Here is a 23,765-nt window from a genome sequence, read left to right on the forward strand (position 1 = left end):
TATTCAAGCTTTTTATTAATTTTCAAAATAAATATGATATTAGTCCCTTTTAATGAATTGATTGATTAATTGTCCTGTTGAATATATGTTTTAACGGAAAATTACTGTTAGCTAGCGACACTGACATACTAATGTGCATCCAATTAATATATAAATCTATAAATATATGATTTGGATATATATATATATATATATACATGGCCCAGCTCTTTGATTCAATGTTTGTCACAATTGTTGATTGATCGATCGGTACATGGCAATTAATATATCAATATATAAGAAACTTAATATATCATGCCCCTTTTATTAGAAGATTCTTTAAATAATTTCATTTAGGATTCATTATTAGGCATATTCTATATTATATTTCAACGATCCGAGCCGTCTATTTTGTAGGTTTCTATTTAAGATTATCTATGTAAAAACTTAGACAAATAAAAAACTATTAATATATCTAATTTTGATTAAATAAATAGGCGAACAAAATATTTTTGATAAACACTTAAAATGATGATTATTTAATCAACGGTCAAATATTTTTGATTTACCTAATTATTTGCAAAGACAATTCTTCAATAAAGACAAAAATACAATAGACCGTTCTAATCATTAAAATACAATGTGAAGTGAATTCTACAAAAAATCTATTAAATAAGTTTATTTAAGAAATCTCTCAGAATTTGCTTAATATATATATACACATATATTTAAGAATATGACCTAATTTAATTTGTATGAATAGAAAAATTGATTCATTGTTCACAAGTTAGTTAAAAGTGTAGACAGCAGCACCAGGCATGCATGCTGCATGCATGCTCGGTTTGAGCAAATAATTAAATGATCGATATGAAGCCAGCCAATTAGCCAAATATATACGACATTAATTAATTAATTAGCAACTACGGCACGTAACTTAATCGTAAGATGGTAAGAGATATATATATATATATATATATATCACACATGATTCATTTCATGATTGTCATGTTTAATTATTAATTGAGATTAATATCATTTTGTTCCCTAGATTTCTAATTTAGAAAATTAAGGATCCTGACTTTTTTCAATTTTACCAATTGAAGTTCTTTCGTTAATTTACACATTTTTCATTCTAAATGTCGGGAATGATAAACCAAAATTTTGCGAGAAATGAAGGAGAGAAAAATGATATATGAGGAAAAAATTGTAAGATTTAAATAGAAGATACCATTTTGCCCTCAAAGATTTGGATGAAAAATGTGTAAATTATCAGGAGAATCTCAATTGGCAAAATTGAAAAAGTCATGATCCTTAATTTTTCAAATTAGAAATGTAGGAAGCAAACTAATACAAGTGTAATAATATGTGGAACAAAATGGTATTAATTCTAGTTTTAGGTTGTCATGAAACGAGTCCTCGATCATCATTTTAATTTTATATGTTGTTGGTAATGATGGAGTTATTAATGTCATGGCCATCGATCTTCAGCACATATAAGTGGCATATAACATCTCATTAATCACATCGATCACTAAATTAGGTGTTATGGTTGGGAATTAGGATCATTTTTATTAAATTAGGTGTGCCCTGTGCAAAACAAAGCGTCGACCACATAATTAATGTACGTCCTATTTTTAATATTTAATTATATATGATTTGTGATTCGTGTAGCTAGCTATAAGCCTATAACTAGCTAGCAAAGATAGCTAGTGCTCTTATTTAAAGTAATTATACATATAGATGGCATCAATTAGCTAGGATGTGGATAGGGGATGAGGTCAGAGTCTATAGCTAACTAATAATTGATTGGATATATATGAAAGGAAAGCTAAATTAAGCAGAATTCCCATTAATTAATATAAATTAGTATATATGTGGTCATCAGCTAAGTTTTATACTTTGAAGATAATATTATACATTGGTGAGAAGAAGAATATGACAATTAGAAGGAAACAAGCATGCATAATTGATAATACCCCGTATTTTGTTGGTTTGGAATAAGGACTTGGCACCCAACTAATTAAGAAATGACTTTCAAACAAGAACTATGTATTTGGTCCATACCGTTGCCTATAAGTTTGACACATGGTTCATGTTGCTACATTTACATTAGAAAAAAATTTATAACCAGGACACATATATTGATGGTTGTTTTATTTCAGAACACTAATTTTGTTTTGTGTTAATGAAAGACATATACTTTCATTTTGTATTAATTAAGAACCATATTTTTTTTTCCAGTTTTTATCTCAACTTTGGCCCGACGTTGGACCCATCAAAACTCCATCAAATTCAGAAAAATTATACTAGGTTTAAAGATATGCATCTCTTCTTTACAACCATATAAATATCACTCAAATCAGATCTCTACAACTCTACATAATCAGTCTCAAAGTAGGGTACCCAAAACTATCCGATTTTCTAACTTTTTTTTTTCAAATATCCGTTTGAATAGTTTCGGGTACCCTACTTTTGGGCCAATTAACTGGAGTTGTAGATGTCCGATTTGAGTGATCTTTATATGGTTGTAAAGATGAGATGCATAACTTTAAACCAAGTATAAGTTTGCCAGTTTTGATAGCTCCAATATCGGACCAAAATTGAGATAAAATAAGATCATTAATTAACACAAAATAAAAGTATGTGACAATTATTAACACGAATCAAAATTAATGTCTTGAAATAAAACAACCATCAAATATGTGTCATATTTGTAAATTTTTTCCTTTACATTAGCAACCCATATTCCCATCTGAGAGAGAGAGAGAGATAGAAATTTAATTATCTTCGTATATAAACTCTTCTTTGTTTCTACTCTTAATTATATTATTATAGGGTTAACGGTCGGTATATTTCCACATAACACCACCGATAGATACAAATAGGACCCAATTTCTTTCTACATGCATGCATATATATGTTACTTTAGCCATAGTGGTTGAGCTCCTTTTGAATTTTGAGTCTTTTGACACTCCCACACCGTGTGAATGATTTGAAATTAATCCAAAGAGGAAATTACAGATTTAGTCCAGTTATTTTATACCTAGTTCAATTTTGGTCCACAATTTTTTTCAAGTTCTGTTTTGGTCCATTAATTGTTTCACTTGTTCAATAAAGGTCCAGATTTGTTTTCTCAAATTTGGCCTGCTTTTTACCCTATCAAATCTCACCCAAATTCAGCAAATATATACTTGTTTTAAAGCTATGCATTTCTTCTTTACAACCATATAAAGATCATTCAAATTGGAGTTCTAAAACTCAAGATAATTGACCCTAAAGTAGGGTACCTAAAACTGCCAATTTTTCAAATTTCACCAAATCTCAATTCTCTTAGATTATAATACTCCAAATTTGTTTTTATGACTAAGAAATAATGAAATATAACTTATACTTCAATTATAATTGAAGAAAACACAACCCAAAAGATTTAAAGTCACAAATCTGGACCTTTATTGAACAAATGAAACAATTAGTGGACCAAAACAGAACTTAAAAAAGATCGTGGACCAAAATTGAACTAGGTATAAAATAAGTGGACCAAATCTGTAATTTCCTCTTAATCCAAATTAATTAAAAGCCATGGTATTATATATATATATATATATATATATATATATCTTTAGCCATAGACATTCCTTTTGATAAGAAGTAAATAGGGTTACATTATTGGGACATCCGCAATTGATAATTCAACTATTATAACCGTCTAAATTTTAGATTTTTTTAAAAATTATCCTTATGGTAAAATTTAAAATTATTTGACAATTTAATTATTATAATCATTAATTCAATATTTATAGGAAACAATATATTCATCTATTTATATTGTGATAGCTAGATGAGTAAATGATTTTCAATTTAATTGATATTTTTTAAAAATAACAATGCTTGATTAAAGACTTAAAAAGTGAATTTTTTGAATTATTGGATTACATTGAAAGTCGTGTCTACATTTTGTTATTATCAAAATGGTTCCCTCTTTTGAAGTTTTTCATATATAATAATATATACATGTCTCTCAGTTAAATTTTAGGTTTTAATTTTCTAGTTTTGGGTTATTCGAGTATTAAAACCTAAAAGGCTAAAACATAACCTCAAACAATAATTATATACTCTAAAATATTCCAAATCTACCTTTTATTACTGTTGAATTTTATTTTAATTATCTTTCAGCAATGATTATTTTTTCTTAAATTCTCTCATCATTATTTAAAAAATAAAAATAAGTAATTTTCTCTCCCCCTCGTTGTATCTTCTTCATATTGCATCTCTTTGCCTTCTAAGCCATTTTTTTTTTCATTTGTGAACCAGTAGTATTCGTGTTTTCGATCATCATTCTATACTTTCATTAGGAAAATATTTAGTCTGTCATATTTTTTTTTTCGTTTTCTTCAGGAAGGTGATGATTTATGTGAACCAATTTTGTACGTGTTTTCAATCATCATTCTATATTTTCATTAGGAAAATATTTAGCCTGTCATATTTTTTTTTTCATTTTCTTCATGAAGGTCATGATTTATGTATCTTCTTCTTCTTCTTTTAATGGTAGGTTTTGTGTTATGAAATTAATTGGGGTTTTCAATTAGTCTACTCCCTCATTTTTGGGTATTTTGACACTGCATAGCAACCACTACTAATTTGTAGCATATTTGATTTAAAAAAAAAAAAAGAATGTCACATGATAGCTTAATAAGAAAAGAGAGCTAGGTGTACTATATATCAAGAAGACGAACATAAGTGTAGAGAATTACATAAGTTTTTCTTCCTTTTTAAAAAGAGAGTTATAAAAATAGATATATTATTATGACAATTTTAAAAAATTAAATGCGTACGATTTAATGTTGCATAAGTGACATTCTATAATTAAAAGCTAAAGGATATATGTGGAAAATATATACGAACATTTAAAAATAAGGAGTGCAAATGGAGAAAAAATGAGTGCGAAAATCATATTCCATAAAAAATAGTAAAAAATCATTAAAAAAAAAACCCCTTCATCCGTTCTTCAATCATCCTGTCTTGAGAAAAATTGTGTATGCATCTACATTAACATCTAGGCATCAATAGGCATGAAAAAAAGGGTGCCAAGGCCAAAAATGGAAAAAGGTTTGACCCATCATTTCATCATATACACACACACACATATATATTAATTAGTGGCGAAATTTAAGGTCATGGAAAAGGATAAACTATCAAGGAGTGGAAGTGGATTCACTTTTCATACGTATAGGCCGGAAAGGGAAATAGCCTAATAGGGTATATGCTTGCAGTCTTGCACTTTGAATAATAATCTTACTCAAAATGCAAAAGGGGAGGCGCCCACAATATTTTTGTGACTACATATATACAGCAACTATTTATTGGTTCAGGTGAATTGAAACTACTGGGTCTGGGTCATCATCATGATTGATTAATTAAATCTTCAAAAAGCCTGTTTATGTGGAGTAATATCGGTCTATTCATTAATCTTTGTGTCTTTAATTGTGTTGAATATGTACCCAGCATACTAGCCAGGCATGCTATAAATAGTGGACAACTTTTATGTTATGAAAAGATCATTTAGCTAGAGCCATTACTTTATCACAAAAGTTTTTTTTTTTTATAAAAAGATCGTTTAGTGGAGGCATGGAATGTGAAACTGTGAAAGCATTATTACTCATTTCACATAATTAACGATGGCATGTATGCAACAAGGTTCCTTTTCAATTAAGTCCAACCACTTGCATTTTGTTTTCCTTGGTCATGAATCATGATCAAATGGATGGTGAAAGCCACTTACAATTTGCTAGCTATCAACTTTTCACTTTTTACTTTTCCTTTTTTTTTTTTGTTGGAAAATAACTCTTGATTTTCTCGTTGATCAACGAAACTCCTCCTCTATAGTTGGTCTCAACTGAAGATGAGCTGAATAGTACTATATGTCAATAGTTCTGAAAACTACTTAAAAGCTACATAAGTTCCATCAACCAAAATGTACCTAAAGAATTAACAATTCATATGAATATATCTTTATTTAACTCCACTTATGAAGTGATCAATCTTTGCTTTGAGTTGCAGTGTGAACTTCACTATGGTATATTCAAGAATGAAACAATATTATTGAAGGCGAGCCGTCAGTTAATCCCCTCACAGTCACATTTTAGGATCATGATCACTCTTGTATTACAGGAAGAGCTGAAAACCACTCTAGTGTATAAGGATCACCTGGTGTGGAGAGTAACTGACTGTGGTGATGAATTTTGTTGAGTGTGTGAATAAAATCACTCTTGTGTTAAAGGTAGGGCATGTTTGATTGTTTTGTGCAGCAGCTGCGCTGACCCTTCTACATGAAGATATAAAAGCCACTTATTATATATACATGTAAATAGCTCCTTCATCAAAAGGTGGGAAAAGCCAAGTGAGAAAAGTCTGAAACCAACCAACCCCTATCATTTGCTATTAGTCAATAAGGGGCAAAGTAAAAGCAAACCCCATGAAAGCTAGCTGCAAGAAAAGTAAAACACAGCCCAAGGGAACAACCAAATTTCATGCACATAAATACGTAACACCCACCAATAGGCACCACCACTTAAATTACAAACATGTACAAAAAGAAGTTGAAATTTTCCTTCTTCAAACAATCATGAAAACTTCAAGCAGAGGACCTCCATTCCTATATTTATACACTTCAACATGCAAAAACACTAGTTTGTTTTCTCCCTCTAGAAAGTCCCTCCCAACAACTAGTCCCCCATGAAGGCCCACCCAGGAAATATGCTCAGTTGGCTTGAAAAAGATACCCATGCTGAAAAACTCCTCCACCACTACAATATTCTAATATTCTATATTCAAAAGAAAATATATTGAAGAAAAAAAAAATGCCAAAGACAGGACAAAGAGCTTTGGCTGTTTTTCATTCTGGGTTTTCATCAAAAGGTAGCCCCCCACCACCACCCACCCACCTTCAAGTTTCTCGAGACTAGCTAGGATGAAAAGACAGAAAATGGGAAACATTTGGGAGAACTGGAAAATATAAAATAGAAAAAGGGTATGGGAAGAATTATGTAAACAGTTTTCCCACCCTGACTACTCTCAATTTGAAATCAATAGATTCACACCTGAATATATATCTGATTCTTGTTTGTTTGACCTTAAAAGCTTTTAATCTCTCTTTTGCTTTTTCTCCAACTTAATTTCCTTGCCATTGTAGAAAGGTAGAGTGGAGACCACCATGCATGTCCTCTGGCAGGCAAAGAATCCCACTAAGATCTTCCACCCTTTTACAAACTACTTGTCCTTTTCACTCAATCCCCTGACTCCCTATTCTCTTACCATCTCCACTTACAAAAGTAAAAGCTGTTACAGTTACTTTCCTTGTCCTTTTTTTTTTTTTTTTTCTTCATTTGATGACTCTATATTCTCCTGCAATGTTTGGGACAAAATTTACTGTTATATTAATTTCACTTGCTGAAGATAAATGTAAAAAAATACATTTCACTTGCTGAAGATAAGTGAAAGAAACAACAGATAGCTTAAAATCAGAAAGCCATATTACTGTGATGTTCAAACTTTGAGCCAAGGTTCACACTTTATGTTAATAATTACTACCTTCCATTTTGGCTTTTCCACTGGTTTACCCCTTGTCTGTTAAAAGTTAGTTGGGAAATGTACTGACACATAATTGCTAGTCTTTATCCGGCTACCAACTCTTTAACATTTTTTACTCCAATCCATTGGAATGGATGCACTCCAGCACCTTCTGGACAGTGGACACCACCCAAAACTGCTTTTGAAAAAAAAAAAAAAAAAAAAAACGCGTGCCTTAGTTTTTCATTAATTCGACATTTCATTATAAATAACTTATTTGAAGTGTCATACAATTGGGTTACTGCATAAGACTCCTTGTATGCAATATCTTTATGCCATGCTCTACCTAACATACGATTCTTAAAGGATTTTGATTAAAAAAGGTCTCTGCATGGTCCAATGATTGTACACATAAAATAACATTTCCTCTATGTTAAGCAAAGAAACTTAATTATTATCCTTAGATATTTGAAAAATGCATGGACCAGTGGACCACAATGCACTACGTGTACAGATATTGAGTGTGAGTGACATAAATCAAACTCGATTATTTGAAGCAATATATAAATCTAAGGAGGAGAAAGTTTGAGGGGTAAGGAAAACGCAGAGGAGGCATCTAAATAATGTAAAGAAGATGATGTTTGACATTAGTTAGTTGGATGGTGTTCACCCAAATAGGCATGTGTGATTCTGTAGACCAACATCCATGGCAGCACAGCAATGAACTTTGCTACATTCAAACCATATATAATCACTAGCATAACCTTTTATTTTTCAGTACTACAGAAGTGCCTTTAGAGTTAGGACCACAATGATTTGATTCCCCTCCAAATGACCACAACACCCTTCCAAGTTCCATGCCTTTTCATTTTTCATCATTGAAATATCCAAAATGTCCTTATATCTATTCAAAATTGAAAAAACAGTGTCGGTAGGCCGACGACAGATGGGGCATTGAGTTTGAGCAATCATCTATTTTTACCCCTCTCTCTTTGTGTTTTTTTTTTTTGGTTGAGCAACAAATAGGTTGGTATAAAGAAGGACGAAAATGACAAGACCAACCCACAGAAAGAAATTGAAAATGTTGATTACCCTGCTGGTGACTACGTGTCATGATAATTACTTAAAGTCACTGTATTTGAAGGAGAAAGTCTTAAAAAACAATGGACATCATCGCGCTAAGATAATATAATAAACCAATAATGAAATAACATGTAATTACTATTAATAGACCCGTATTATCTAATAACGAGATTCATTCCAGCACAGATTTCAAAAAATTTGAATTTATTAATATGAGGCATTATTAATTAATTTGTTGTACCATGCTAGCATGATGACATAAAAATTAATTAATTTGTGGCATTATTAATTAATTTGTGGTATAAAAATGTGATAAGTGTAACATTACTGAATATATTAACATTTTATCTATCTATGACTTTCTCCATTCGAACAGTACTGCTATTACAAAATTGTTTCTATAAAACTTCTTACCGGTAATCGTATCAGATCTAACCTAAATTTGAGTTGTTTAGTCAGAATTGGTCATATGTAATACATGAGTCCAACATGGTACAATCAATTGTACAAAACGTAAAATAAGTGGACATGGCCATGTTTAGCCGATAGTCAATGACATGGACTGATGGACATTCCTTTTTAATTCCAATGGGTTGGAATTTCAATGTTGAAACATAGTTTAATGATCACAAGGAAAACACTGTTGATTTTTTTTTTTTGTGACGAGAACATGCATCAAAATGTTAGGTTAACTTCAAATTTATGAGGCATCTTTGGACATATGTATAAATATGAATGAAGTTAATTTGAACATAAACAGAGAGGGCAGTACTTAATTACCTTTTGGTTTTGTTGGTGGTAGCAAGTCTGTCTAAGTGGTTTTAGGAGCAGCTTGCTTGAAGGCAACAGTGGGAGCTATTCTGCAACTCCTCCTCTGATGCTCCAGCACCAGTTCTCCGGCAAACCAGTCGAGCTTCTCGAAATTGCTCTGCTCACCAATCCTCTTGCCACCAAAAAGCACAGATTCAACATTCTTCTGTTTCAGCATTTCCTCTGCTAGTCCCACCAGCATCTTAACATTGTTGGGGCTTGGGTCTGTATCTACATTTGGTCCACACCTCCCCAAGCTTGTCCCATTTGCCTGGCACATACCAAAATTGCCAAAATGCGAGCCTTCAATTACACATAATTAAAGAAAAAGTAATAACAATTTCCAAATAGTTTATTAATTTGTTAATGCTTGTTTGAACATTGATTCAGAAACTAGACATGCAGTAAATAAAATCAGCTCCTAGATGTGTTGCGAAAGAATAAGCTAGCCCAACCTAACATCAGCCCCACTTAGAATTTAAACATGAATAAATAGGCATGCATAAGTGGGTGTGGATCAAGATATTCCATACAAAAATAAACAGGCATGCATAAGTCATTAGATGGGATCATATTAAAACCAAGCAATGCACAAATTAGGAAAGATCCAATTTGATTGAATGTATTGCTAATAAAAAAATGTACCTAACAGTAGAAATCATTGGGGTGGCAGCTCTAATCTAGGACCACCTCTGAAATAAAATATACCCTAAGAGAGAACAGAATATGACAAAAACGTTGTGGGTCAATGATGGTAACCTTTTTATCCAAGAGTTGGAGAAGAAATAGATTAGAATAATGTCCATTTTACTTGCCAAAATGAAGAGAAACCACCACAGCCAGGCTAGAGGTTAACCCCACATTGTTTCTATAGATATTAAGATTCAAGAGCCTCAAGCAGAGATATGCAAAATCAGAGACCTAAGTTCTGATACTTGGACATTACATAAGTAGAGTCTTAATAATAAGGGCTAAATCTAAATCTAAATCTAATAATGGGAAGTTATATTCCCTCTTATTAATCAGATGCAAGCAAATTGTGACCACGGGTCCACCCCTACCCCAGCTAGCTATCCAGCCATTTGTATCAACTTAGTACTTTCTGCAACAATGGAGGGTCAGGGATCCCCAAAAGAATGGTTAGGGGGTTTCCACAGCAGGACAAACAGGCAGGCTAATGGGTTTAGAGAAAGTAGACTAAATAGTGAATAAGGAAATGCTTCCTAGTGTGGGAAAGCAAAACCATTATTAAAACTTAAAAAGAGCCTACCCCAAGAACCAAACGAATTAAAGCCAGCAAGCTCATAAAGAAACACAAAGAAAATCTTTAATTAATCAGGAAAAATGGAAGATCAAGAGAATGCAGTGGGACCAAAATTGTAAAACAAAGCAAAATTTTAAAGAAGTCAAGAACCAATTTACCGAGACAATGATTTCTCAGACAAACCCCCGTCAACTTTAGCCTTTAGGCCTAGACAGCAGCTATATAGCTATATAGCTAGTTGGGTCTAGAAGACAGAAAGTCTTAATCAGCTACGCCGGACCAACCAGAATCCATTTCTTGGTCCCAAAATTAATTGAAAAAATTAAAGAAGGAAAAAAAACAGAGGTCCCCCAATTGCTTCACTTGGTCTGTGCACTTGCAGCATATAGTATACGTTACAAAACGCACCCACATTTAATTGCTTGAACCCAAACTCCGGCGCACGTTAGCCATTTGAATTCTAGTGTGTATGTATGCTTTTAAATTTTACAATGTATTTTTCTATCAGATTAACGAAAAATTATCCAAATATCCGAAACAAAGCACAAGTTGGTCAGACCAGACTGGCCAACAGTGTCTCATGCACCAGAAACGGCAAAACCCAGACGCAAAAATAAAAATTTCCATGACACAACAAAAAAAATTAAATGCGCACAGTGCGCGCGTTAGCAAGAAACATTACCTGAATGCGCACGTAATTACTGCTCCCGGACTGGCCGAACGCCATGGCCACCGACTGGTCCACCAGGTCTGCCGACCCGTCGCCGGAGATTCGGGCCATGGGCCGAGCCCATTCCTTGGCCTTCCACTTCCGGACCTCCTCGTACTCGTGGCTGGCTTCTAGAAACTGCCCGCTCCCAATGGAAAGGACCAAAAGGTCCTCCACCCCCCGCACGAACGGGAACTCCTGCTTGTTGTGCAGGACGTGCGTGATCGCCGCCGCCGCCGGGTTGCTCATGGCTAAGCCGCCGTCCACAGCCACGCACCGGGTCTGGTCGTTCACGGACCGCATTTGAACCGGCTCGAACACCCCCGGCTCGGCTGACGTGGCGCGGCACACCTCCCAGAGCCGGAAGTCGTAGCTGTCGGTCTCGAGCGCGTCGGCTCGGGAGAAGAGAAACGGCGCCGTACTGGACAGGTCGTAGCAGGGGATTAAAACCGGCTTCAGCGTGTCTTTGAGAGTCAAGCTCCGGTCGCCGTCGTTGAAAGCCTCTTTCATCGCTTTCTCCAAACCGGTCGTGCCCGAGCCGGTCGAACCGGAACCGGAGCCTGAACCGCCTCTGATGAACTTCCGGAGGAAACCGCCACCGGAACCGGCGGAGGAGCGGTGCTTGTAAAACCGCTTGCCGTTATCGACGAGAAAGCGCCACGTGTCGTCGGCTTTGAACATCGGACGGGAGTGGTCCCTGGTGGCGAAGAGCATGCCGGTGAAGATGCCTCCGACGCCGGCGCCGGCGGCAACGTCGAAGTAATCGGCGATTCTGGCGTCGGGATTGCCGGATTTGAGCTTGAGCGCGTGCTCGAGGTAAGCCAAGGCCTTGCCGGAGAGGACGCCCCGCATGCCTCCGCCGTCGATGCTGAGAATGCAGATTTTGCCCCTCTGGTTCTTGATGGCGGAGACGGCGGCGTTGTTCTGATCGGGTTGGGGGGGCTGGGAATCGGGTTTGGGGTCGGAGGAGGGCGGCGGAGAGATCTGCTTGGGGACCCAGAGCTTCTGATCGTCGTAGCCAAACAGGAACTTGCTCTCCAATATGGAGAATATCTCGTAGCTCAGCTTATCGGTGTCGATGCTCGGCTCTTGCATTTCGGACCTGGTGGAAGTCATTTCGGGTGAATGTTTATTTTGTGACAAAATTAAAACTCGGTCCTCCTCCTCAGTTGCTTCTCGTAATATCCATATATAACAAGGACCCCTTGTTTCAATTAGACAAAAGGAATTTTACCCAATTCATGAAATAAACGAATTTCAATTTGTCACAACCCACTCACTCACGAGTCACGAGTCACGACTCAGTACTCTCACTCTGGCCCATGCACCCCGGAAAAGAGAGAGAGAAATTAAAGAGGACCCTCAAGGCCTTGAAACGAAAATGAAAATGAAACGCTTTTGGGTCGCTTTGCTTGTCCTTTTAACAGAGCACGCCGAAGCTAGAGTTACACACAGACATACACAAACCATGAAAAGCTCAACCAAAACCAAACCGCACCGAAACCCGAGAAAAAGCCAATGAAGCAGAGGAAGAAGAGGAGGAGCAACACAACAGGCAAACACACAGGTTGTGCAGAGCATGTCTGTTTTTTATATAGCTTTTATTTTAAACATCACTCTCTCTCCTTACCCACCTTAACGAAAAACGACACCAAACGACGTCGTCTTGGCTCATAAAAACCTGATTTATGTTACCAAGAGGTCACCGACGGCTGAGGCCGTTCGTATTTCCCGTCTCGTTGATCCAACGGTCAGAGTTGGCGCTCGCTGTTGGTCCGTGATCAACGGTCAAATTGGGGCCAAAAAGAAGATTTCCATCTTTTCTTTCGCGCCCTATGTCGTGTTACTACGCGTGGGGCCCCCCGTCTTAGCGCCACGTCCGTCGGTGAAGGAATGGAGACGCACTACTTCTACAACTACGACTCTCACTGCCGTTTCTGTTTTTCTTTTAATCACGAATTTACCCCTACTCAGACTAGGTACGGCATTCGTGGTGGGGTCCAGTAGATTTGTCTTACGTGATCAGTTGTGGGCCCACGTTGGGTCGTGGCCTTGAACAGTGGGCTTTGCCGGTTGGTTGGGGCCGTTGGGCTCATAGGTGAAAGGTGAATTGTTTCCAACTGTCAAATGGTAAACATGGATCGGGCCGAAAATATTAATACTATAGTAAAGAGGATAGTGGATAACATTTGTTACCCAATAGCAATAGATTAAAAAACAACAAGGAATTGAGTTGACTGAGTAATAATCAACTGGACCATGTGGCCCGTCAGTTATGCTAAATTGACGAGAAACTATTGTGTGAGGTAATATTACGTGAATAATGATTTGGTGTTATTTATCCAACACGTTTATAATTATTAATTCTAAAATTATACACGTGTTATAATATAAATAAATTAATAATATTACGTTATCATGTTATATGATATTACGTTCATATATAATAATTTTTTAAATTTGACAACTTATATAAATTATTTGACAGCAGTGAATTGTGAAAATTTTTGTCAAAACCCAAATTAACTATTTACAACGTTTTTAGGATGTCAGAAATTACATAATCAAATAATTAAAACGTTGTGGATCTATACCTACATATGTTGTGGCAATGAAAGAGAAGAAGAAATGAGCCTTTCATTAGTAGTGATCTTTATTAGTTGTTACATTTATTTCTCAAATCTCTCAAATGCATGCTCCATTTTCTTCACAAAAACAATAAAGAATTCAACATTTCTTATAATTCTCGCTTCCTCCTTTAATGGTGTTTGTCAATCATTTTTTTAATTTAAGCACTCTTTATAATCGCTACATTTATTTCTCTAGCTATTTTTTTATATTTTTTCTTTTCCTTTTTTTTTTTATTTGCAATTTTGCTATATATTCTGTCAAGTTTTAGATAGAACAAAAAACCCTTGTCTATAAGCAAAAGCATATATTGGACAAACTTTTTCCTTCAGTTTAGCTTTTGTGTACTGCATTTCACTCATGCTTATTTTCAAAGCAAAGGAACAAATTTTATCCCATTAGAAATCTTTTTTCACAACCTATATACGCAATCACTCTTACATGGTAGTGACCATATATAAAACCAAAACCAAAAACAAAAACAAAAAATAAAAGGTATTAAACAATTTAAACCTATCGTTCTCTCTTACATTTGATATTCCATAGCACCAAAAGTCCAATCATATATAAACTAAAAAACTTAAAAATAACACCAATATATAAACAAATTAATGTCGGCATTTAATATGAATTTAATCTATAATTTTCTCTCTTCAAATACATATATATATTTGACTTTTAATTATTCTCCTCTAGCAGTCTAGCTCTCTATCTGTGTCTCCAACTCTCAGCATATATATATATATATATAGACTATAGTAGTTGTGGCCTTCAACTAGAGAAGGCCAAATGGATGATTTCAGGACATGTATATTATTCTTAATTCTTTAATTACTTCTTTGCATGTTGTTTATAACATGTTAAGCAAGAGATGAAGAAGTAGTTTCGTCGAAATCACACTAGTGTCACCTCGTTAGTTTATATATTTTGTTTCGTAGGTTTTTTTTTGTATTATATTTGTTCGGCACTCTAAGCAGCTCATCCAACACACCAACTTCACCATCCAAAGTAAACTTTTATGACTCAGCCAATTTAGAGCATTAACAACACTTTTAATTATCAAAAAACATGTATATATAGTAATAATCAATTGGTACAGTATAGTAGATGACATGCATAACTCATAGACGATAGTTACTGATTATTTAAAAAATATATATATAGTAATAAAAAGAAAGTATATTTTCTCTTTGGGTTAAATACAAAAATAGTTCACAAACTTTAAAGTGAATCTCAATTTAGTCCACTAACTATAAAAAGTGTCAATTTAGTCCATGAACTTTTTCAGTTGTACCAAAGCAGTACAAACGTTAACTTTTACCGAAAAATTTAACAAAAAGTAGTCATGTGCAGAGCAAGTGACCAAATTTTCAGAGACATTTCAGTCCGTTCATCACATTTTTATGTGACCAATTCCGTTAATTTTTTTATGAAAGTTAGCATTTGTACTACTTTGGTACAAATTGAAAAGTTTGTGGATCAAATTGACACTTTTTATTTAGTGGACGAAATTGAGATTCACTGTAAAGTTCGTGGACCATTTTTGTATTTAACCCTTTCTCTTTTATACCCATAACCGAAATTACTTAGGTAGTGTTTTGAAATACAAGCACACACTTGTGCGAAAAATCTTGTTTTTCATTAGATTAGAAGTCTATGAAATTATATGGGTGCTTATTCTTCTTTTGACTCTCGTATTGAAAATCAAAATAGGTGTACTAGTAATTGTATGATTAGAAATAGAAATATCCGCGAGTTCTTTATTTATATATATAAGGGCAATCTATGATGGATCTTGTGCTTCAAAAATGTGGTCAACTTAATTAAATGACTTATTTTTGTGATTGGAAACATAGTCACCGCAGCTCATCAACCTGAAAGCTGATTGTGATTTGTGAGAGGGGAATCAATCCACCACAGAAAATGCGGGCTAATTGTCTCATTGTGTTGCCAACTGATAGGCTTTGTGTTTGGATGGGAGGATAAGTCTTGGAAACACTAATTTGTGTTATGAAATATTTGCCCAAAACCTTGAAACAATATTGATCAGCTTAGCTAGCTAGGCAGTGCCATTATGTCTTAAATCAAACAGTTGACAACTTTGATCTTATCTTCAATTGTGAGTTTTGTTTCATAGGTGGGTTGTTGATTAGGCACTTCCATTATGTCTCCTCAAAGACTTTGTGATTGTAATTAGAGATAAGGAATTAAGGGAGGGACATAATTGGCCCAAACTCGATCTTTGGAATATTTCATTAATAAACCTGCATTTGAAATAAACCCACCTATGCAAGGATTGATTGAGAGACCTCTAATATTTCACAAACATCGTTTTAGTGTTCCACTATTTCTTAGTGCTTGATAGTGCTAACCTAATCCCATCATGTGGATCATGAAGCAAATAAGGAAGATCTTTGTACATGATTAATAATTGAACAAAATAACTTATCATAAATCTATGAGCTAAAAACAAAGGATTTACTGTCGATAGTTGTCCATACACATATAGATCACTCATATACATTAATAACTGATAATCGTTCATACACAGTGAACGAGTACTATCATTGGCATTCACCGTGTCTTCTATAACCTGAAAACAGGGTTTATGTCTTCACTTCCTGAAACTAACTATATTTCTAGGTTGATCCAGTTGCCTAGTTAACTCATGCATTAGTACGTACAGTAAGTGTTGTGCAATCCAAAACCTTGACAAACCCAAAACATGAAGGATATATGTATAAACTAGCCACAGGGAAACACTAGTGTAAGGATTATAAATGTGTTTTGGCCTCTAGTGAGAGCAGATTGTGAGGCCATGGTAGTGACTGGCCAGTGAGTATTTACTCAAGGGGACAGAAAAACAAGCTGTAGAAAAGTTCAAAGCTAGCAGCTAAACAAACCCTGTATATACACATACATGCCTCTCTCTCTCTCTCTCTCTCCCTCTCTCTCTCTCTCTATTATATGTTGTACTGCATTAACTGCCTTTCCCTCTCTTGGCTCTCTGTGGTTGCAGCCTCATGTTTGATTGTCACAATCCCCCCTCAAATTGCTACCCATAACTCTATGGTCCTTTTCATATTTATCTCTAACCCATTCCTCTCTCTAGCTATATATTCACCCATAAATCCCATGTCATTTTGCTAGCTATGGCCTATACACCACCATACATTTACATTTCACATTGATATGCCTGCCCCATCATGGCGCAAAAATTGGATCTATGCCTCAGCCTTGCTCAATAGCAACCTAGATAGATATGTATATGCCCTTTTCATCACAATTAAAATGGGCAAATTAATATGATAGGCAGGCAAGGCAACAAAACTAGGTAGTAGCTAGCTCTATTTTAACTTGAATATCTTCTTTCATATTTTCAGTAGAAGGGACATAGCCTATTGTTGGTAGCTAGCTACTCCTCTCCTCCCAATTTAGAGGCTATAACTTAATGTTATGTGTGTTACAAAAATTGGTGTTGACATGTTTATCAATCAACTTGGAATGACAAAAAATAATTCAAATAAGATTATCACACTACGTGACATGCTGATGTAATAAAACATACAATCAGTTCGTGACACTTATCAGATTCAGAACCCCTCGTTCTCTAGTTGGAGAGGCAATTTCAGTTTTGATATCAATGGGTCAAATGATGATGACGCAAATAATTGGTGTAATTTTTTTATCTCAATGTTAGGAACCCAAAACTTCTTAATAAGTTGGGCTGCGGCCCAAGGTCGTGACAGGCCATTTAATTGATTGTTAGAAGTTCATCTTGGTATATCTGAAATGAGGTCCACAAAGTAATGTGGCTTATGGCTATATCTTGGAATAGAAGTTCATCTTCATAGCCTTTAGTCCATACTTATGGGCTTACATGAAGGTTGGCCCAATCAACTTCTATAGGGCTGCAGGGCAGTATCAAACCAAAAGCAGATTCTTATTTTCATTGTTTTTGTACATATACCAACACATTTTCCATGCCAAGAATGACATCTTAGAGATGAAAAATATCTTCAAGTGGACCTCTTTTTCTTGCCTTATTTAAGATCTACCATAGAGTGACCAATCATGTTGTAATAATAGGGTCCACCTCCAAGATTATTGGGGAACTTAAACCTCAACTTATAGTTCATCTCCTGAATATCTCTCTGATCTCTCTCTCTCTCTCTCTCTCTCACAAACACACACAGACATATGGACTCAAAATGCATGACTTCATCTACCTCCTTGCATCCCAGAACCTACATAAACCCAAAGACAATTATTCAATCATGGGCAAGAGCACTTCAACAGAACAACACAAGTAATTGCATAAAATTCAGGATGTATGATGCATGTAACTCCCATTCTCTTGTTCCTTTACATTCCCATTCTCTTCATTTCAAATGCTTTACCATAAACATCTCTTCCTCTCAGCAGTAGCAGCTATCATGCTTGCTCCTATCACCAACAGAAGCTGCAGCAGCAAAAGTCATGGTTTACTCAAAAGGCCTCTACAAAGAAGGCAAAGACAAGTCTCATACATATGACAGTAAAGCCTATCAAGGAGCCCAAGAAGAAAGGGACTATTGCTGGGGCAGTTGCTTTGATCATTGGTACTAGTATAGGCTCAGGGATTCTTGCTCTCCCAGAGAAAGCTTCTCCAGCAGTAACTACCTCCCTCTCACTCTCAGCTAAGAAATATATAGTCAATGCTTAAAGTTTAACATAATTCTTAAGTGTTTCTGAACAAATTTAATAGACATCCTGTTTGGTATTTCTTCAAAATTTTAGTATTATCAAAAGGAGAATCAAAGTTCAAGTAATCACAAATCCATTTACATATATATATGGTAGGGGTTGCTTCCAAGTTCAATATCCATGGTGGTATGTTGGGGCTTTCTCCTGATTGAGGCACTTTTGCTCATTGAAATCAATGTAAGCATGAGGAGGAAGAAGAGAAAGGAAGACAAAGAGAATGAGTTGGAGGTCATTTCCCTTAGGACTATGGCCCAAGAGACTCTAGGAGACTGGGGTGGAACTCTAGCCACTGTGATATATATTTTCTTGGGCTACACTTCCATGATTGCTTACAGTTCCAAGTCTGGAGAGATCCTCTTCCATTTGATCAATCTTCCAGCTCCAGTTTCAGGCTTCTTTTTTACTTCACTTTTTACTCTGCTCATCTCCATTGGTGGAACTCGAGCTACTGATCAAGTTAACCAACTGCTCACTGCTTCCATGATAGGTTACCATACAAACTAATTTCTAGATTATATTGTATTTCTGTAGAACACATTTTATTTTCATAAATCACATGATTGTGTTACATGTATATACCTTTCAACTTTATAATTTTCTAGTTTCTAGTATTTTCAACATTGCCATATTATCTCTAAAACTGCACAATAATATGATTCACAGGCTTACTATTAGTAATAGAGGTGCTAGCAGTTATGTTTGAAGGGTGGTCAGGACTAGAGGGAAGTGGAGACTGGGGAAAAGTCCCAGCTACAATACCTGTGATAATCTTTTCTTTGGTGTATCATGATCTTGCGCCTGGTAAAGGAGACCATTTCTTGATGAATTGAACATTCTCTTGTTGAGCAATATTGACACCTCCTGTGCCATATGATATTTGTCTATCTTTGCAGTTCTTTGTGCTTATTTGGGCAGTGATCTCAGACGCATAAGGATTTCAGTATTTCTTGGCAGTCTTGTTCCATTGCTGGCACTGCTTGTTTGGGATGCAATTGCGCTTGGCCTCTCTGCTCAGGCTGACCAAGTTGTTGACCCTGTTGAATTGCTTATGAGGTAGTCCAATTCATGGAACACGATCATATTTCGACACAATATGGTTGACACACTTTGATAAATCCAGTTTAAGTTAATATTCTCTGATATAATTCATGGGACAGTGGCCCACTAAAGTTAAATTCCCTACTTTGAACTTGGTTTAGGGTGAGATGGAGTGGGGTTTCATATATGGTAGAAGCTTTCTCACTCCTTGCAGTTGGAACATCACTCATTGGCACTCTTCTTGGCTTCTCTGAGTTTTTCAAGGAACAACTTAATAGTTTTTCATGGAATTCTCCCCCCACCCAAATGCTACAGGTAAACTTGAAGTCTCCCCCTATAATTAACAGTTCTCTAATTCACAGGTTGAAACATGCCTTTAACAGCACTAACACACTGCTTAACTATATTGCAGAAACCAGACATGCTCTTTGAGCTGAGAACATGGTGGGGAAGAAATAAAATTAGCTTCACAGCAGTGGCAATGGCTGTTGTTCCGTCTCTTTTTGTGTCGACTACTGTTCCAGATGCATTCTCTACTGCCACAGACATTGCTGTAAGTAGAGGAGAAGAAGGATTAAAAATTGTGTAAACTGCAAAACTAACATATAGAAATATATAAAAACAACCAAATCTTTTCTTCCACAAGATGGAAACACTTGCAAACCTATGCTGACTTTGTTGTGGACTAGGGAGGGTATTGCATGACAATGCTATATGGAGTTCTGCCACCAGCAATGGCGTGGGCAATGCAGAACAAGGAACGTGAAAATACTGATCAAAAGACTTTATCGAGTGCAAGGCCTGTACTTCTTGGTGTAGGACTCTTCGCTTGTGCAATAGTGGCAGAGCAAATCCTGCAGGATATCCTCACATTTCATTCTAGTTAGGCCGGCCATGAGAATCTCAGTCATTTTGTATGTGTACAAAGTAATATACTAATATGGTATATTAAGACAACTTTTAACAGAGACTTTCCAAGATTCAAATTTTCAGCTCTGACAAATAAGGGGTAATTTCAGCTTTTGCTTTAGTTTGCTATTGATAATGATGGTAAAATGTCCTGACATAACCTTGATTAAATTGGGTCTGGTTTCATGAACATTTGCATCACATCAAATTTCCACATTTACTGTTTGAGCACATCTAAGGAATGTCACCAATTGATTGCCACACTACAACACCAATTTGAAGCCCTCTGACAAAAACAAAAAGTGTAAATGGGCTAACTGGGCTAACTGGGGAAAGAGAGAGAGTGCTGGTAATGTTGAGATTTCATAAAATGATCACAAACTGATCTTTTTATTTTACAAAAAGAAACATAATCAACCAATAAAAGTTATTAATGCATCTGAAGCATACGAGCACAAATCCACTTCCGATTAGGGAAAAAATACAAAGAAAACAATAGGGTATTTTAGAGGTCAACAAGCTTTTGCAGGGTCTTAGTTGTTCACAGTCGTCACATATTTCAGAAGCATCTGCACAATGTCATTTGATATTCTTGTAGCCTCATTCTTCACATGATGGATCTTTGCCTCTGTTTCATGCTCAAGCTGCTTCACATTAGCACCTGAATTCCCAATTCCCTGTTTGATGCACACAAAGTAAATTCTAATTACCATGTGAAACATACATATAAGTAGCATTTACATTTTCTAGAATTCACCAACATCATGTGCATGAACTAATCACACTTGTAATGACCAGACTTCAAATTTATATTGAACTGGTGACAAGCCACATTGTTCATAGTTGAAAAATATAAGATACTGAAAAGTTTGGCCAAAATCCAGGAGTTATTTAAGACACTCAACGAACCAGCATATAATACTAATCTTCCAAAAATTCAGAATTTATGCTGATTTCCATGAATCGCTCAGAGTAAGCAAAATTTTTAATCCTGGTGATAGGTGGCATTAACAATACTATGTTGCTCCCTTATACATGCAACTTACCAAATAATTTTCTCTCATTCTAACTTATGTGCCTACCTCTGCAAGTTTTCTCTGAAAGTCAACTTCCATTTGCACACGAACTTCAGCATTCTCCCTCTCAGCTTCTTCTTTGGCCTGCTTTAATCTAGCCATTCTAGCTGGAGAGAAAGAAGCAAGCAAGTTTAGATCAGTTGCAGTATCCAGAACAAACCATTAATGAATGCTAAAATTGTAGCAGCAACAGACGCACCAAAACACATATGTCATGTTCAGTTTTAGACCTTCAAAGAATCATGGCAGCGCAAGACAAATGTAATAAATATATTTAAGTATCTTAGATAATGGGTGACTTAATTTGAATCAAAGGAACTAAAAAGGACAAGGACAAGGATGTCAGATGAAATGTGATCAAAGCAGAGAAAAATAAAAGAGTATGCTCCTAACTAGATAAGCAGTGTGACTCTGCAACTGCCCCCCTCCCTCAAAACACATATACACAAAAGAAAGAACTGTAAAGAAGATAGCAACTAAAAGTTGTAGTTACCATTTCTGGAAGCATTCACAATATGCTGAGCTTCTTGTTCCACAGTTAGTAGTTGTTGAATTCCATTCTGTCCCCTGTTGACTTCCATTGCTGATTTCACTAATGTAATGACACTGAAATATAGATTAAGATTAGTACTTGCAGAAACAAGATGCTTCCTGCAGTAACGTAATGTGTAGGTACAGTAGGTTACTGTGCAGAAACAAACATAACTCAACTAAACCATCTTCAACGACCAAAACAAAAAGACATGTCAACTATGAGAATTTAGATTTTTTTTCCTTTTAAAGTAACCTATTCAGAAAACGAGGTATGATCAAATTGCTTCAAGCCATGTACAAACATGATAGCAATCCATGCAAACCAACAGATCACCTCATCAATCGAGTTTTTCTACTTGAATTCCTTTGTTCACAAAATGACAGTTATATAATTCAAATACCATTAGATTATTTTACAAAGCAAATGATGTCCACAACAGACAGTAATTCTAAGTACAATATAGTTCTAGAAAACCATTTAAATTAGAGTTTTTGCCTCCCATGAAGCAGCAGAATTTGAGAAATTAAACCATCCTGAAAACTAAGCTCTCTACAACCTTCTGATAAAAATGAACCCAGTTTGTGAATTCTGATAATTTCATTACATTATTTTTATTTTACTTTGAATGTGATTTTTCATGTAACATATATCTGATCAAAAGATTCTATCACCGATCCGACAAATTATCTTATCAAAGAGCATACATTATGTGAACATCAATGAAGTAATGTCAAAGACACAATATTCACGAAAACCCATCAAATCTTGGTCGAAAAAAACAACACCCATTAAACTTTTTCACCTCGAAAAAACGAAGAGCTCACAGTTGCAGTCAAAGCCCATGAACTGAATTTAGATCACGGGGTCAAGAAATGCTTCATGACCTTCCATTATAGAAAATGGGAATGAGAGTAACAAAAAGTTGCTAGTAATAGCAGAGCTGCACGACGATAAGAGAGAGACGACACCGTATAGGCAACAGAGAGACGGAGAGAGAGGGAAGACGTACCTGTTACCTGAGGAACGACAACGTCAGCCACACTTACGTTGGACTTGCCGACTTGGAAACTTTATTTACACAAAACAAAAAAGGATATTCAAATAATTATTTTATCATTATGTAGTTATGTTATTATTTTCTTTTCTTCTTAAAAAGACCGGTCATGAAGGCGCTACCATAGCTACTACGACCAAATTGCCATGGCAATAGGAAGGTGAGAGTATTTTATTTATTCACCATTTGACTACATTTTGAATTTTATTTATTTTTAACAGATAGAATATTAATATGTTTATTGACATATTATTTGGTGAATAAATTTAAAGAATAAAATGGGATCGATGTGCTGAGTTGAGGTAGCTGGAAAATTCATAAACAAACTAATATTAATGATATGACAAGAAAAACAATTAACGCAAAAT

General features: G+C 35.4%; 3 protein-coding genes across 9 annotated transcripts; 1 reads left to right on the plus strand and 2 right to left on the minus strand.

The window, feature by feature from the left end:
• Positions 1-6,042: 6,042 nt before the first annotated feature.
• Positions 6,043-12,961, minus strand: LOC147290212 (patatin-like protein 6). Of its 3 annotated transcripts, XR_015121333.1 has the most exons (4): positions 11,385-12,961; positions 9,409-9,709; positions 7,077-7,380; positions 6,043-6,301 (listed from the first exon to the last, which is right to left on the minus strand). XR_015121333.1 is itself a non-coding variant. In XM_086238012.1 (3 exons), the coding sequence occupies exons 1-2, from the start codon at positions 12,525-12,527 to the stop codon at positions 9,440-9,442; spliced, it is 1,413 nt and encodes a 470-aa protein (XP_086094138.1). In that variant the 5' UTR covers positions 12,528-12,961; the 3' UTR covers positions 6,043-6,301; positions 9,409-9,439. The 3 variants fall into 3 exon arrangements, 2 of the variants coding, with proteins under 2 accessions (XP_086094138.1, XP_086094137.1); XM_086238012.1 differs by lacking the exon at positions 7,077-7,380; XM_086238011.1 differs by lacking the exon at positions 6,043-6,301 and having other exon boundaries at positions 6,314-7,380.
• Positions 12,962-18,173: 5,212 nt separating this feature from the next.
• Positions 18,174-20,853, plus strand: LOC147290213 (uncharacterized). 4 transcript variants are annotated; one of them, XM_086237329.1, is made up of 8 exons: positions 18,178-18,370; positions 18,462-18,693; positions 18,882-19,272; positions 19,449-19,586; positions 19,679-19,838; positions 19,985-20,138; positions 20,236-20,376; positions 20,513-20,853. In XM_086237329.1, exons 1-8 carry the CDS (start codon positions 18,240-18,242, stop codon positions 20,708-20,710), a joined length of 1,545 nt encoding a protein of 514 aa, XP_086093455.1. In that variant the 5' UTR covers positions 18,178-18,239; the 3' UTR covers positions 20,711-20,853. The 4 variants fall into 4 exon arrangements, with proteins under 4 accessions (XP_086093457.1, XP_086093455.1, XP_086093456.1 ...); XM_086237330.1 differs by having other exon boundaries at positions 18,180-18,370; positions 18,465-18,693; XM_086237332.1 differs by having other exon boundaries at positions 18,239-18,381; positions 18,465-18,693.
• A 244-nt stretch (positions 20,854-21,097) lies between these two features.
• LOC147290214 (V-type proton ATPase subunit G-like) lies at positions 21,098-23,404 on the minus strand. Of its 2 annotated transcripts, none has more exons than XM_086237800.1 (4): positions 23,353-23,404; positions 22,302-22,414; positions 21,815-21,915; positions 21,098-21,409 (listed from the first exon to the last, which is right to left on the minus strand). In XM_086237800.1, exons 2-4 carry the CDS (start codon positions 22,387-22,389, stop codon positions 21,266-21,268), a joined length of 333 nt encoding a protein of 110 aa, XP_086093926.1. In that variant the 5' UTR covers positions 22,390-22,414; positions 23,353-23,404; the 3' UTR covers positions 21,098-21,265. The 2 variants fall into 2 exon arrangements, with proteins under 2 accessions (XP_086093926.1, XP_086093925.1); XM_086237799.1 differs by lacking the exon at positions 23,353-23,404 and adding an exon at positions 23,146-23,342.
• Between the last annotated feature and the right edge of the window lie 361 nt (positions 23,405-23,765).

The sequence above is a fragment of the Dryas octopetala genome, chromosome 3 (genome assembly GCF_963921425.1).
Source record: "Dryas octopetala chromosome 3, drDryOcto1.1, whole genome shotgun sequence".
Lineage (NCBI taxonomy): Eukaryota > Viridiplantae > Streptophyta > Magnoliopsida > Rosales > Rosaceae > Dryas > Dryas octopetala.